We start from the raw sequence: 17,501 nt of genomic DNA on the forward strand, positions 1-17,501 counted from the left end.
CCATCTTCATTGGGACAAGTAGGGATTGGCAATTAATGTTGCCCTAGTCAGCAACACACACAGTCCATGAAAGAAATGCAAAATTTCATTAAAATGTGGTGCTGGTTTGAACTGAGTTTGTAGTTTCAAGTGGACTATGTGACAATGTTGGAAATGTTTCAAAAGGGTATTAGAATGCAAAGAGTGGGTGGTGATTGTTTTTTTGAATGTTGGCTGAGATGTATATTTAATTATTTTAGTATTTGAAGACAAATAAGCTCATGCCGAGACAAAGCAATCTCCTTTTCTTTAAATTTTACATAGAAAATACTATCAATGTCGATTATACATTGTCTCTTCAATTTTGGAATTGTCATTTACAAGTATTTTAACACACATAGGTTGCAAGTAGTTGTCATTATCTGTTTATTCAAAGATGTAAAGATAATTTGAATGGTGTTGCAACCTGGATGTCCCAGTAGAGATTTCAGATGGGATAAATTAATACCTCCAGACATGTGGAATCACAGCATTTAATTCAGAAAGATTATCTGTGGTACAATACAATCTCAGTTCTTCCTGCAAAAAAATGATTGAAATATTTCGCAGCATCAGAAAAGTATACTACCTGGTTCTTGCTCTCATTGGTATTCCTGGTAAGGGATGGTTATCTATTCTATTTAATAATTCCACACCTGAGATGGTGAACTGTCTTTTTTCCCCCAGGAAAGGGATTGTTTATTAATATTCCAGCTGTGCTCGTTGCAAAAATTTGCATTTTCAATATGATTACTGTGTGTGGATCAGTCTACATTTGCCATCTACATTTTACTGTAAGTATTATTCTGTTTTGAACCATTAATTAGGCTTAGCCATTACGCTATGTTTTAGTTTAAAGGTGTTTTTAAAAGAAGTGAAGACCTGTGAACTGAAATATGTGTGGACGCAGACAGATTAGTTCTTGTCTTTGTCACTCTGGCTCTATGTTTATTTCTATTTTACTTGTCTAACAACTTTCAATAAACTGTTATGAAATTGGGGCATAATTCCCATATTTGTTTGGAGAAAGTTTTGGATAGGAACATACTGTTACATTATCTCAGTGGACTTTAACACTCCGAACACTGCCTTTGACATATGCAATTGTTCAGTCCGAGCATTAGAGTGAGAATTTATCATTATGAAATTGTACAGGATGTAGGTTGATGAAATTGGAATGCTTTGATATTATGCAGTTTTTTTTTATGTGTTCAGTGGCTTAAATAAGGTAAAGTTCTCAATCATTTAATCACATCCATCATGTGTTCAGTCAGCCTGAAATAACTTGGAAATTGAACTTAGATTTGGCCATTTTTGATTCACAAACATAGATAAACTATAGCATAGTTAAAATTACCTGAGACTACTTGTGCATTATACACACCTATATCGTGTTTGTGTTCAGTTATGGAAAATTATTTTGTGTATTAAGATTAATTTCTAGTGTATTTTGTCCTTCTTTCAGTTAATTTGTTGGCAATTATAATCCTATCCCAAGGAAAGTGTGGTCTTTCTGCTTGTATCACTCGCTATCTGGTGGCCATGGCAGCTGCTGATCAACTAGTCATTATGACAGAGGTCATATTGAAGAGGATTAGTTCTTATTATTTCCCAGGTTCTTTCCTTCAAGTAACACTCGTCTGCAGCATTGTTAAAGTCCTGCGTCGGGCATCAATAGATAACTCTGTGTGGTTAACAGTTACTTTCTCTTTTGATCGTTTTATTGCGATATGTTGCCAGAAGCTGAAAGCAAAGTATTGTACTAATAAGAATGCAGCTGTGGTCATTGCTACAACCTGCAGTCTACTGTGTTTAAAGAACATTCCCTATTATTTTACATATAAACCAAAGGAGATAATAAACAATGTACCATGGTTCTGTGATATAAAGTCAAGTTTTTACACTAATGCTGCTTGGTTGGTATTTGACTGGTTTGACACGATATTAACGCCACTGCTTCCATTTGCAATCATTATGTTGCTCAACGCTCTGACAGTCAGGCATATCCTGGTGGCAAATCAAATCCGTAAGGGTCTGAGACGGAAAAGCAAGGGACATAATCGCAATGACGCAGAAATGGAGAGCCGAAGAAAATCTGTAATTTTGCTCTTTGCCATATCAGGAAGTTTTGTGCTTTTGTGGCTTTTATATGTCCTGGAATTCTTCTACTATATCATTACTAAAACCAATGGCCCTGAAGATAATGACTCTTTATATATCTTTGAACAAGTCGGATATATATTGCGCAGTTTAAGTTGCTGTACAAATACATTTATTTATGGAGTGACGCAGACGAAGTTCAGAGAACAGTTCAAGAAAGTGATGAAACGCCCATTGACCCTGCTTGTTGAAGTAATAAATAATAAAATACATCTGAAATGAGCTCAGAAATGAATCCTGGTGCCTTCAGTCTATTTATCCAATATCCACCCATTGAATTATGTTCTCTGAAAGCTACTAAGAATGGAAATTTTCTTTGCATAAGAACGCCTTAATACGGTAGCTATTGTGTTTTGTTTTGCTGTTGATTTCAGCGAGAATGCGGGTCCCATCACAAAATAGGTGTTGACAAGCATATTGGCTATATTCTTTATTTTCCTAGCTGCAGCCATGACTCATAGCACACTAGAACGCTGGTTTTCCCCAACAACTGTAATGATCTGGAAGACATTAACATTCCAGAGACCTATATATTCTGATAATTACAAGGACAAACACATTGAGGCGCTGCTCCTCACTGCTCCGAATCACAAATTATGTCATATTACATCATTGCAAATTGCACTGCCGAATACATCGAACTGCACCTTTGCACCATATTGCGTCAAACTACATGACTTGCATCATAATAAACCACAGTGCAGTACTCAACACCACTCATAATGTGATACCATAAGTTACTACGCCACACTGCATCAGAATAATTTACCATACTTTATACTTCATCATACCATATAAGGCTGCACTACCCTAAACTGCACTGTATTTCACCACGTCATAATACTCTCAAGATTCACACTCTGCCATACTTTAATGCCCTTCACCATACTTCGCCACAGCTGAGTCCACTGTAACATAATACGTGACTCAAAATCCCATGGAGGCACAGAGATTAACCGCACCAGAATGCGTGCAATGACACAACATAGCATGAATCTCAACTCATCTATATCTCTGTTATACTATATACGGCAATGCGATATGCAACAGAGTATTACACAGCAGCACATTGCACTACCCAAAGTCTGAGATTCCTGGGATATCGATATAGGTCCAGGAGGAAATAGTTGCTGTCCAAATCATTCTAATGGATCCGTGAAACAAGCGAACAGCTGACAGCAACAACAAAAGAAAAATCCGTTTGGCGTCAATTGCTAACGATATTGGGCAGAGTTTAAATTAACTTGTTAGAAGTGTGGAAACCAGGAGATAACATTAGAGAAGAGAACTGGTAGAAATCGATAGAACTAGATTGGGGAATGGTTGAAAAATTGCTGAGGTCTAAATAAAAGGGAGTATGTAAGATCTCAAATCTGCTTACTTTGAATGCACGTCGAGGTGTCAGGAATGACAAATAAGTTTGGGTACCTGCAAGCGTATATAACCACATACAGTGCAAGCCAGTCGTCCAGACGACTGAGCTGACAGCTGGCCTGCAGTGCAGAGTAATGCCAACAGCTCGGGTTCAATTACCACATTCAATGAGATTACCATGAAATGCTCTCCTTCTCATCGTCTCCCCTCACCTAAGGTGTGTTGACCTTCATGTCAAACCACCACCAGTAGTTTGTCTCCAATGTGACACCTGTCTATGGTCTGGTGAGACTATGGCGACTTGATAGTCATTTCTAACCATCTGCAAATACGGTTTTGCAGCGATGAGACAAACTGGGCTCACGAAAAAAAAAGGGCATAGCGCAAAAACATCCTGGATGCAAAGTGTTATGAACGACAAGGAATTAAATAAATGTAATTAATAAAAAATGGAACAGCAATGTTGATTAAGGAGAACATTACTGGAGGAAGATGATTCTCAGGTGATATCAATGACAGAATCGAGTAGATAGATCACAGAAACAATCGATCTATCATATCTTTTTTCTACATGCCATGAATTAGTAAGAAAGTTCTAGAGACCAAATAAACAAAAGGGACACTTAGCTGAAATAATAATGGGCTATGGCTTCATTATGGGTTTCCCAGTTTTATTGGAACAGTAAGTTACAGGCTGGGCAGCAGTAATATAAATGACAGACTGATATTTTGATTTATCAAGTGTCCAGAACAATATATTTCCAATTCAAGACTGAGGAGCCATTAGTGGATGCACTGGGAATTTAGCTGGATCCGGTGAATCAGCTGAGATTTAACGAGCATTCTATCTCAGCGACTACAGTGTCGCAATTTTTCGTTTATGTACGGCTATGGCCACGATCATACCAGGGTCTGAACCATTAACTAGAGAAGGAGTTGGGGACCAATCCAATTGGGTGATATGCATCTGGCTGGTCTTAATTGCAGGTAAATATATAATGGAGAAATAGGCTTAATTTAAATAAGAGACAGTTTGGGATCAACCAATGTACATTCCATGATTAAAACTGAGCCACTGGTTAAACAACTTCTTCAGTTGGGAATGATTGACCACAAAGATCTTCTAACCCGCTTCTAACATTTTTGTTTTAGTCTCGATACTATCAAGCTCAGAACTGGGTCTTGGACAAATCCGACATTAGGAAAACACCGGGAACAATGTCAAAGAATTTGATACTGTATTGGATTTTCCTTTGAATGTTGAAAACATTTTCTTTGCATTTATAATAATACCGTATCATTTGTGACCAAGCGTGACAAAACTAATATGTAGCAGGCCATTCAGCCAATCGCGCTTACACCAACCCCTGAAGAGCATCCCACCCAGACCCAACATTCTACCCTATCCCTGCATTCCTCATGGCTAATCCAGCTCGCCTGCGCAACCCTGGATAGTATCGGCAATTTAACACGACCAATCCGCCTATTTTTGGACTGTCGGAGAAAACCGGAACACCTGGAGGAAACCCACACAGACAGTCACGTGGCGCTGGTATTGTATCTGGGTCCTTGGCACTGTGAAACAGCAATGCTAACCACTGTGCTACCACGTTGCCCCACTTGATTAACGATTTTAACAAAATGAAAGTGGAAGTTTCTTACAACGACAAATTTAACTGTCAATCCCTAACAGCATCGAAACAGAGTAGCTTCCGGTGCAGTTTCAGAAAGTAGTTCAGTTTAGGTAATTGCTATGAATCTGCTTTCACTTATTGGTCAAACCACGTAAGCACGGACAGTGCAGCAGTGAAGGGAATACAGTTATCAGTTAATGCATTTCTCAGGGAGATTGTTGGTCAAAATGCCCGCGATCTGGAGAGCAGACGTTCGACATCTCTCCATACGAAATGGATGAAGTTTATTTTTTTTCCTTTATTCATTCGTCGGATGAGGGTGTCATCCCATCCTTAAATGCCCAGAAGGCAGTTAAGAGTCAACCACATTGCTGCGGGTCTCGAGTCACATGTAGGCCAGACCACTTAAGGATGGTATTATATTAGTGTTTTTTCCCCACGATTGACAATGGCATCATGGTCGTCATTAGACTCTTAATTCCAGACTTTTTTTTGAAGAATTGAATTCAAATCCCCCCATCTAACGTGGCAGGATTCGAACCCAGGTCACCAGAACATCATCTCTTCCTATGGATCAACACTTTGGATAATACAGAATAGTAAAACATTACTAAATGAACTATTGGATCTTTCTCGACTTTTTTGTAGGGTTACAAAGCTTTATGCACTGTAGGTTTATTTTCTCCCACATCCTGTCTGGTGGGACACAGTTTGTTCAATATGAAGTCAGTATTATTGTTTGCACTCTAGGAAAACGAGTTGCTCAATTCTAAACGTTTTTTTAAACGTTTTCGAAGCAATGTGATTGTTTCTGCTATGGCTAGTATCTGTCAACCATCCCTAATTACTCTTACGATGAATAGTGTTTGGCTACTTAGGAGAGCAGTTTAGAGTCGGTGACATCATTGTGTGTGCGAATTGCAGAGAGAAAGCACTTTCTTTTTTTGTTCCTTTAGAAGAATATTAGCCAGTTTTGATTTTGTGAAAATCAATGATCCACTCTTTCCATTACTAAGAGTAATTTCCCAATTCTACGTTTATTAACGTTACTTAAATTCAGCCTTTGTTCAGCGTCAGATTTGAGTCAGTGTCCTGAAACTGAAGCAAAGGTTTACTAGAAACGTACTACTTCAACGTGGCCATCAATTGCCTTGACAGCGCATGCTGGGTTGTGAGTTTATTTGGTAAAATATCTTTTGGTCCTTTCTCTCATAGTTTTACTCATTTGATGTTCTAGTGTCTATCATGCCTCTTTATTTTTTAAAATTACGCAATTTTGAGGTTGATGTTCCCCAGTGACAGGCACTGCACAGTCAGCTATTCTAATGTTTCTAAAAAAAGCTGACCAGCCACGGTCATATGCTATGTTCTAAGCTTGCACAGAATATCTCCATTTTTGCAAGCATCCCCGGTTTGAGATTTACTGCTCAATATTTTAGATAACGTGCTTGGCCCTGTAAATCAATTCCCTCATTATTGTGTACAGAAGAATCTGCTGTGAAACTGTGCCCTTTGTGGCTTTTTTTTTTAATCTGTACCATTTGGCATCCTGAGTAGAAAATGAATTATCCTTTTCGTTCATATCAGAGTCAAATCAGCGATGTGGAGATAACCTTCGTGGAAGCCGGGAGTTCTGTTGCTGTAGACCATAATGCTGAATAAACATGATATCATTAACAACACCGACTGTTTCAGGCCAAAGTAGAATGAACTGGAGCATCTAAGGTCAGTTCGTGGAGAACTAGCACATACAATAATAACATTTTACATATTGAAAGGGTTGATATCATGTCTGTCATATCTATTATGAACTTTAGCGAGGGTGCGGTAAAGATAACAATATGCATGAAATTATGACGGGCATGGATAGGGTAGACAGGAAGAAAGTTTGGTCCATGATGAAGGGATCAGTAACCAGAGAGCATAGTTTTAAGGTAAGCGGCAGAAAGTATAAAGGAGATGCGAATTAAACTGTTTCACATACAGAGTGGTGGGAATGAGCAATGCACCGTCTGTAAGGGTAGTAGAGGCAAAATTATGAAAGCTTTTACGGAGTAATGACGTGCCTTATATGTGCACGTGATACCAAATGTTTTGGACCAGACCACCCCCCCCCCCTCAAAATATATCAAGAAGATCGCCTAGACCCTAACTTTTGTTCATATTTTAAAGGTGTTGCGATCGAGATGCAGTTCGACTGGTCAAACTACCAGCATTGAAGATAAGCAAACTTTATTCATACACTATAGTTAAAACACATAGGAAAGAGGAAAAATAAAAGAAAAATATTGGTTTAGCTGCAACTCTATCGAAATGCTTAACAAAATAATAGGTGCAGTAACCACTACTAACTAACTGTTCCAATATAGTAAAGTCCCATAAACACATCCTTGGTAAAAGGCAAATTCTGTAAAACGGATTGTCTCACATAAAATTCTTGGAGTAGGAAAACAACCCGCAGCTTTTAGCCGTAACTGAGAGAGGTTAAAACAGCTTCCACCTCTTCAAGACCCCAGTAGCAACTTCTGAAAGCTAAAAATAAAAATCCTCATTGTGTGGAAGCTTGCTCGCACCCAATCGGGCTACTCCTTTGTTCCAATACTTAAAAACAAATGAAGGCCTCACAGCTGTTTTCTTTACGAGTAATCAATAGACTTGTGCCTTTGCCTTAAAACCGCTCTTACACCTCTTAAGACCACAATATTATCACACAAGGCATACAAGGCTATGGCAAGGTGCTAGGAAACTTGATTACAATAGTTAGGTAACAAGGTGTAGAGCTGGATGAACACAGCAGGCCAAGCAGCATCATAGGAGCAGGAAGGCTGACGTTTCGGGCCTAGACCCTTCATCAGAATAGTTAGGTGCTTGCTTCTGACTGGCACAGACACAGAGAATTGTCTTCTTTGCGGTCAATTTGTACGTTTCCGTGGCTCCATGATGCTTTATTCCTATTTTCATTTGCTGGCGTCTGCGATCATGATAATCTTGGAAAATTAGTTTGAGAACTACTAATGTCTGTTGCACATCACAAAACGAGTGCAATCTTCAGCATTATTCAATTCAAGCAGCTGTCTGCCGACAGTAAAAAAGAAAACAGGTTGATGTGATCCGAGAATCAGTAAGAGCCGGGTGGGGAGGAAAAACGAAACCTCAGGCGGGCAGAAGTGAACTTTGTGTCCTGATGCCTTACTGTCATCAAAACGGAGCCTGGCTAATTATTGGCCGGTTCATTTTACATTTCATTAGACTGCGAGTTGGAGCGCGGACGAAGCTACAGTGCATGTTGGAAATAATTAAGAAACTGTCACCCCCTCTGCAGTCATCTCACTAGAGAGTGTTATATATTGTTTCTACTTGCATGTTCCTTTGCACAAACTAAGTTTCTCCACAACCCGTTATTGGCCCCAATACCCTACCAAACCCCATACCCACCCGACTCTGTACCCATTATACGACAGAGCACTTTTTGGTCATTTTGTACACATTGATATCTTTCTCCGAGACTCTGTGAACGATTTCGGAATTAAAATGCTGTGGGATGAGGTTTTCGTGAAATGTAATAGCTCCCATCTCCTGACGCATTTTGGTGGAGAAGTAAATGATGGTGTTTGGGTTGCTTAGGTGCAGCAGAGTATTTATCAGTAAGTGGAACTCATGGGATTTGTAGACAATGTCCGAACCCAGGATGTAGTCATAATCTGAGGGGAATTGATCATTGTCTTTACCCCAGGAAAGTGCAGCGACTTCTGAACGGTGTAGGCTGGCAGCTGGAATATTGTTGGAGACGTTGTATTGGATCTGACTCAGAACAATCGGTTGGTCGGTCAACGTGACATCTCCACCTGCGGCAGAAGATAACAACATTAGTTGACTCAAGTCGACAACAATATGGAAATACTAGCTTTGTGTGCGTGTATGTTTGCGTGTGATTGTGTAGGGGAGGAGCAGCAGCAAACAGCAAACCATTGATGAATACGTGATTAAAGGTGACGTTTTGCAGTAATCATACTACAGAAATATTAGCACCACATCGATGCTGACCATCTACGAGAGTGAACCATGGTCATGTTACTGAATTCATCAGTTCACAACTAACTATTCGGTCACAGCAAGTCAGTCCTATCAACATTCAACGTAGTCAGTTCATCTTTGAACCCGGTTGTCCAAGTAGTTTGGAATTTGATTGAGAATCTTTCTTTAACCTCTATCCACACCGTCGACGTCGCTTCTGTCGCAGTTTTACTGAATAATGCGTATCCGTTATTCTAGACATTCCAATTGCAACATGCGCTTCCATACTGGTTTCCCTCATTCAACTTTCTGCCCTTCCTGCATTTTTCCCTTGGTGCATTCTTAATGCGAGGAATTTGGTCTTGAACCAAAAGGCAGATCCTCAAAATCAGTAAAATAAACTTCCAAGGATGCTGAAAGCTGAAACAAACACAGAGAATATTAAAGAAACACAGCAGATGTGGCAGATTTGTGGAGGGATATAGAGTTAACATTTCGAGTTTGGTATTACTCTTCTTCAGAATAGTTCTGAAGTAGAATCATTTCAGGCGCAAAACGTTAACACTGTTTCTCTCTCTAACGATGCTGCCAGGTCTGTTGAGTTTCTTCAGCATTGTCTTTGTTTGTTCTTCAAAATAAATTGCTACGTGAGCCATGTAACAATTAACACATTAACACTCAGTATCATTAGGTAGAATGCTCACCAGTTGGCCCAGTTGGCCACCTCGAACAACACTCAAGAAACCAGACACTACCCAGGACAATGCAGCCCACTTACTGGTACCTCATCTACCTCCAAATTTCACTCTCTCAACGCACTGTGCTTGCAGCGACTAATCAAGGCTCCTGAAACATCACCCTCCAAACATGACCTCTACCACATGAAAGGCCATGGTAGCAGATACAAGAGGACACCACCACATGCAAGTTCCACTTCAAGTTAAATACCGCCCTGGTTTAGAATTATGTTATATCTGCTCGTCCACTGTGGCTGTGCAAAAGCTTGGGGCTCCCATCTAAACCGACCTAAGGATGTATCTACACATGATAGATTATGGGACATGTAAACAGCCCAGCATTAACCGCCTCAAAGTCAGATAGGGATTGGGAATGAGGGCTAGCTTAGTCAATGATGCCAGCATTCTGGAAAGTAATGAAAACAACACACCCCACTGTTCAAATCAAAAACATGGTTTATAGACTTAGGAAATGAACTGCAAACAAAAACCCTTCCCGTGAAGCATTGTGAACGTTTTACGAATCACTTTGCTCAGAGATGTCAGAGCAGGTGAAACATGAACCAGGGCTACCTAGCTCAGGGCTAGGGGCACCGTCAATGCATTACAAATGCCCTTGACTGGTGCTGGATATGCTTGAATCTCAGTACGTTGCCATTGATCTGAGGGACTATACAGACATTCCCTGAAAAAAAATCTATACTTTGGAATTGCTGCCTTTGAAACTGGACCTATTTACACTGATGAAATCGAAATTCTAGATGGACAACAATAAGAGCATAAGTGCACAAACAAAATTTGTTGTGAACCTTAGCAGATCCGAAAGATCCTTTGGTGGGTCACTGGGCTGGAAATGTTAACTCTGCTTTCTCTCCACAGATGCAGCCAGACCTGTTGAGTTTCTCCAGTAAATTCTGTTTTGTTTTGGTTTCCAGCATTCACACAGTTTATTTTTGGGATATTGGAGCATATGGATTGAGAACGAAACAGCAGGCTATTCAACTACACAAATTTGACCCGCTACACACTAATGCCATGGCTGATCTGTTTCTGCTTTGAATTCCGTGTTTCAACTTACCCCATGACCTTTGATTCGCGGTATATCAAATATCGCATTTAAAATAAATGGCAAATACTTTTCAGACAAAGACTTCCAAAGTGTCACTGTCGTCTGAGGAGGTAATTACAGAACAAAGAATTAAGTACCTGTGTGCTGAATTGGGAGTTTATTCCTTCCAGCGAAAAGTCACAATGGTACTTTGCCAATAAAGTGCTAATGCATTCCTGCAGTATTCTTCTGCACACAGCACAAATCCAAGTGCGTGGATAGTTTCACTTACCGAGCAGGATGGCCAGGATTCCCACCATACCAGTGCCCGACCCCAATTCAATCACCTTCTTTCCAGTAAAGTTAATCTGCTCTTTCTCAAAGAATCGACAGAGAACACGGCCCTGAAACAATACATTGAACCAAATTGAAAACTGGCAAAGCTTTAACGCTTTCCAATATTTCTGAAGTTGAGGACCATGTTAGATATCAGCGTCAAACCTGGTAAATAGAAATATAAACCACATACATGCAACATGTATTCCCAGATGGGATTTGTTTATTATTCTTTTATATACAGCTTTTAATGGACATTATATTCAAAATATGAGATAATAAACTTGCTTTATACCTCACATAATATCGAAAATGGAGACAAAGCATGGAGGTAATGGCCCAAGGAAGGTGAGAGGGAGCTAATTCAGTGAAGCATGCACCAGGCTACACATTAGGTTACAGAGGAAGTAAGATGATTGTAAAGTGCTATGTGAGGATTTGTCAGCTCAGTTGGCTGGACTGTTGGTTTAAGATGCAGTGTGAGGCGAAAAGTGTAGGTTCAAAGGCTATATTTGTGAGATTGCCATAAAGTTCACTCCTTCACCTCCTTCGTCACATGTGACCGGGTGCCCCGCAGGTTAAGTCACCACCAAAAATCTATTTCTAATGAAAGAACAGACTTCTTTGGTTATGGCAGCTTGACATTTAAGTAGTCATTCATCTCGGGTAGCTGGTTTGCAATGCACGAAGATACATGAGAAGCACCGTTTCAATTCTGGCATTGACTGATTTACCGCAAAGGACCCTACTTCTCAAATGTTCACATCTGCCGAGGTATGGTAACCTTCAGGTTGAACCATCACCACCAGTCGGCTCTCTGTACGTGAGACCTGCCTTATGGTCCAGTAGTAGGATGGTGACTTCACCTTTCCGTTCTGAGGTTTATGAACACAGTATATCCTGCTTCAGCCGTTCCAACATCAGCGCATTGAAGTTTGCGGACAAGATGTGGTGTGGTTGGGAAAAGTGATAGGAAACAGGAAGAGGAGTGGTGAAACCAACGTGCTGCATTCGAAGGTAGTTTGTTTCGTAGTGCACTAAAAATAATCCAATCAAGAATGGAAGCGAAATTGTTCTGTGAAGCAGGCAATGAATAACCAGAACATTTCAAGCAGGAAAGAGTTTCGTTAAGGCTCCAACAGATTTTAAATGAAATCATCCAAAAGTAGAGTTGTTTGGATTCATAAGTATAGCTGGAGTACAAGGTAGTTATGAATAAATTTATACCGAACAATAAAATGGAGACACAGGAATACACAAAATGCACATAACATCAGAAAATGAGAAGCGAAAAAAAGGCAGAACCAGAATGGCAGAATTGCCATTAAAGATGCATTTTGTCAAAGATTTTCAGCTAGTAGTCATCACGATAAGTCACAAGAAATAGCAAAATAAAGCGTTACGACATTTATAGTTCATGGTATGAAAGTGCCAATGGTTTCCAAGTGGAAGCTGTTTAGTAGAGTCGCTGCCACGGACAATGCGTAAGTTTTCTTTCTATTTTTAAAACAGACAGGTCGATTTCGATTAGTCAGAGCTTTACCCCAGAAATGAACCAGGAAATTATTGTCACTTATTTTCCTGAGCTGGAACAGATACAGTGTATTCATGCTGTTTCTGTCGCAAAAAATAAGGTCCTGTGAATTTTTTATACGTAGCACAAGATAAAAGTGCACTACACCATGAGCCGGACAGATAATTTGTGGTCAGCGTAATTATTCACACACGCAGATTATTTAGCAATTGTTGACCAATTGACAAAACGTATCTGTTTCAGCAATACACATGCTTTCTTCTACCAAACGACTACATAGGACGAATGCTTGACGGAACTTTGGTGCCATGAGCCTATCATCAGATGCAGTCAGATTGCTGCCAGGATTGGGTGGATTCGGAGAGGATCTGTTTTCTGCTCTTGTGTAAGAGATTAAATATGTAGGATATAAAGAAGAATGAAAGTTGATCATTTTAATATCGCTAGGAGGCGAATTATACGCTTGCTCAGAAAATGGTGGAAGCCGGCTCGTTAAATTGAATGAAGGTTGTGCTTTAAATATATCTAGGATAGACAACGTCATCAGGAGATGTGGAATGCGGGACACCAAATGGAGCCAGGCACAACCAGATCACCGAAGATTTCAATGACTGATGAATTAAGCTTTTATGTTATTACTTATTCTCACTTGGGACATGGATATCGTTGGCTGGGCCTATATTTATTGCCCTTTTTGTTAACCCTAAGAAGACGGTGGTGAGCTGCCTTCTTGAACCGCTGCAAGGGTCTGTGACCTATTTCGTTTTCTAAGTTTTACGTTCCCCTGTTCTGTTCATCCCATCAACTAAATACCACAGGACTGTTTGATGGAAATAACGCTTCGGGAAATAACATATGGTTCATTTTAAGGGAAATATATGGCAAGATTGGAAGGATCACTCGTCAACCAGTTCAACACCACGGTCATAAGTGCAATCATAGATAATTAAGGCAATAAATGTTGCCCGTGCTGGAGAGGAGAATGAATATAAAACAAAAGTCGGGTGCAAATTTTGCATTATGCCATGTGATCTCGGATTCCCAAATCACTCCAATATTAACCAATTCCACGTTTTTTTTTTCTTTTGCCCAAGTGTTTGATGGAGAATTATTTTTATATTTGGGAGCAACTGCTGAATCACAATATTATGTGATCTTTCTCGCAACAATGGTTAAAAAATTAGTCGGTCTTTTATTTTCATCAGTTGTTCAATTAATGAACAAAACACCGCAATTGGAACTAATTATAGTTTCTCCAACATGCCGGATGGAGGTCTCACTTCACTGTATTTAAAAGCTCTACATTTACTTTTTTTTTAACTAAACAGTGGACTTACAGGTTCCCAAATGACGGCTGGTATGCCAAGGTTTTTGCTAAAGTCTCGAGTGATGTTCAATTCGTAGCCACAAAACTCATAACGACTAGTTAGTCTGCTTGGGTCCAAATTGTAGTAGGAGCTGAGGTGCTGATTCAGTTCCTGTTGGGCAGCCATTACCAATCTGGATTTTCCGCTTGCTGCTCTGATCCTGGTTTACGTTCTTTAATATCCAGTAGGTTTCGGTCCAGGACAACTAAGGTAAACCTTTCTCCGTTTCAGAAGAATGTCCAGCATGGATGATTCAGTTCTGCGCTGTAATTTAGAAGAGAGAAAGCAAACAAGACAGGAGAGTGATATTTGAGAAATAAATAGGCTTTTCTGACAGCACCTCATCGTAAAGCAAACAACGTCAGATTACAATTATTCTGGGCTGAGGGATTGACATTAAAAATCAGCAAGGATTCCCTTGCTCTGTGACAGCAGTATTTTTAAAATTGTATAAGATGCCCGCATTCCATCAAGAGATATAAATTTTCACTTCTTAGAGATCTCATACATGAGATGGTTAGTGACGGAGTAGCTTGATGGCATTATCTCTACACTATTGATGCAGAGACCCAGGTAATATAATTGGTGTTTGAATCCTACCATGGCAGATTGTGGAATTTGATTTTAACAAATATCTGGAATCGATAGTCCAGTGATGACCATAAATCATTGCTGTGTTTGGGAAGGGGTGGGGGGTGGGTGGGCGGCGGGAGGATGGTGGGGGAGGAAAAGCCCGTTTACCCCAACATTGTCCGACACAGAAGCGATTTCGCTGTCCTTACCTGATCCGGCCTACAGTTAACCTCAGACCCACAGTTATGTGGTTAAATTGCCCTATGGGCAATTAGGGATCGGAGAATATTTGCGAAACTAGCCATCCTGTGAATGAATCATAAAAGTTTTTTTTTTTTAAATACTGGAGATTCACATTAGGGATAATCCATTCGGAGTTTAACTGCTACGCATCCTTCAATCAATTCATGCAATTCTCTTGTTTGTCTAGTTCCATTATAATTTTATTTGCATTTTTATCAATGATTCGTCACTCCTGCATTCTGCTCGTTGTCAGAACCGATGTATAAGATTCTGTTGACTCTGGAGGCTTCCACCAGTCTTATCTGATGGTTTCATATCTGATGCTTGTTACACTGAGGCTGTCCGGGATCATAGGTCTTGGAGAGATTAAGTAACAGTATCATCTGTCCCGTGCAATTCATCATTCCCAACGTTGTTATAGCAAGATAAGCCCTTACCAGGAGCACAATGAATCAAAAGCATCTGGGTTTCTCCACAAACCAAGTAATCAGAAAAAAAAACTTAAATCGTGCTGTTTGCCAATACTTAGCAAAGAAGCTTACAGAATCCTAGAGTCATAGAGCTGTACAGCAAAGAAACAGAAACTTCGGTCCAACTCATTCATGCCGACCAGGTACCCTAAATTAATCCAGCATTTTTCCCATACCCCTCTAACCCCTTCCTAAACTTTCCCCTCTCACGTTAAACCTATGGTGTCTAGTTTTGAGCACTCCTACCCTGCGAAAGAGACATTGGCTATTTACCCCATCTATATGTGACAGTAATGGTGCTGAATTTGAGATCGCTATATCCACTCTATAAAGAATAAAAACACAAGCTGCTGGAAGCTCAGCAGATCTGTGAGCATCTGTGAAGTAAAAAAAAGAACCGAGTTAACTTTTCGGGTCCGGTGACCCTTCCTCAGAACTCTATCCTTTTTAAAGCCTGGAATCAAATTTAAATACTGGTGTCATTTTCGCTCAGTTAATAAATCCTCAAGTTAAAACTATGATCGTGCAGCTACTTGTTCTTTGTCAAAAGCCATCTCGTCAAGTGATACCCTTTAAGAAAATTACAGTTTGCTTGAGAGAATGATGCCTGGGGTAAATATGGCTCCATACCCATAGTAATATTGTTGAAATTTTAATGACTATGGTAAACGTCTAGCAAATTCGGATCTCAAGCATTTCGGGATGCGCAACTAATGCTGGCGTTGCTGATATAGTCCATATCCACATGGAAGGAGCAAGTCAATTTAAGATTACTTTAGCAATTCCAGCTAGAACCCATTAGCCCAAGTAAGAGCTGTTACACTCTCTATTGCCTGCAACTTTCAAATTGTATTTAGAGATCTTACTCTGAAATTTCCCACTGACGTTCTGTAATGTGGATCCAACTTCAGTGCCTGGCAGTTGACTGGAGGATGGTGATTGGCGATGAGCTCACAACGAAACTGGCCCTTGGTTTTAACTTGTCACAGTATCTTTAAACTGTAACATCTTCCCTTCTGTATTTCGCTTGATGATTTGAAACTGTTACAAAATGCAGGAATTGCTTTGGCAAGAATGGCTTCCTTTGACAGAGTGGTTCCTACACTTCCTATCCAATTGTCATGTTATAATACGGGGACATTTAGTACTCCCTGTGCTATACGAGTCTGTGATGAGTCCTTAGCTTTGTACCATCGTATAGATAGACACTTCCTGAATCTGTGTGCAATTCTGAAAGCTCACAAGTCAACACTGGCATAAAGAAAAGTTGCTAGGAGACTCCATATAATCCCAACTGCAGATAATGTTTGTTGCAAAATTACCCAAGAATCTCTGTGGCTTTTTGAGTACTTTGTAATTTCGGAATCGTTTCATCGTATTGTTCTCAAGGAATAATCCGTTGACAGACAGTCATCACTTCTCAATGAAATTAGATATCCTGCTCTTGCTCAATCGTGTCGACTGAAGAATTGAGAAACAAGGACACCAGAATTGGACAGAACGTTATAATACATCCTCAGTAAAGATCTGAACTTCCCGTAACATGTTGCAATGAGGAGCTTTGGGAGCCATTCCGTACTTGAGCAAAATTGTACATGGTGTGACAGTCAAGGTCATGACTCAGAGAATCCACAGAGATTCGTAGCAGCGGTGCAGAAACTAGGTCTCTTACGAGCATATAAAAATACAAAATCGAAGTGGACAATTTGGCTGTCTGAGCCAGCTCTGCCATTCAAAAGATCGCAGCTGTTCTGTTTTTCTTCCGAAATTTCGATTCCAAGCCATCCAAATTGTCTTTCATCCCTAAAGTTAAACGAAGAACTGTAGATGCTACAGATAGACTGTAAACATAGAGCAATACAGCACAGGGACAGACCCTTTGGCCAACAATTTTTGTGCCAACCATAATGCTATTTAAACTAATCCCATCTGCCTGCACATAGTCTGCCTTCCTCTATTCTTTGCCTCTTCATGTGTCAGTCTAAATGCCTTT

At 40.0% G+C, this 17,501-nt stretch overlaps 2 protein-coding genes across 2 annotated transcripts; one reads left to right on the forward strand and one right to left on the reverse strand.

The window, feature by feature from the left end:
- Positions 1 to 568: 568 nt before the first annotated feature.
- Positions 569 to 2,400, forward strand: LOC125487923 (probable G-protein coupled receptor 139). Its single transcript, XM_048620570.1, has 2 exons — positions 569 to 635; positions 1,484 to 2,400. The coding sequence occupies exons 1-2, from the start codon at positions 569 to 571 to the stop codon at positions 2,398 to 2,400; spliced, it is 984 nt and encodes a 327-aa protein (XP_048476527.1).
- A 6,236-nt stretch (positions 2,401 to 8,636) lies between these two features.
- On the reverse strand, positions 8,637 to 14,348 carry LOC109911039 (EEF1A lysine methyltransferase 3-like). The gene is made up of 3 exons (XM_048620571.1): positions 14,193 to 14,348; positions 11,278 to 11,389; positions 8,637 to 9,031 (listed from the first exon to the last, which is right to left on the reverse strand). Exons 1-3 carry the CDS (start codon positions 14,346 to 14,348, stop codon positions 8,637 to 8,639), a joined length of 663 nt encoding a protein of 220 aa, XP_048476528.1.
- Positions 14,349 to 17,501: the final 3,153 nt, after the last annotated feature.

This window comes from Rhincodon typus, chromosome 47, assembly GCF_021869965.1.
Source record: "Rhincodon typus isolate 14 chromosome 47, sRhiTyp1.1, whole genome shotgun sequence".
NCBI classification, from domain to species: domain Eukaryota; kingdom Metazoa; phylum Chordata; class Chondrichthyes; order Orectolobiformes; family Rhincodontidae; genus Rhincodon; species Rhincodon typus.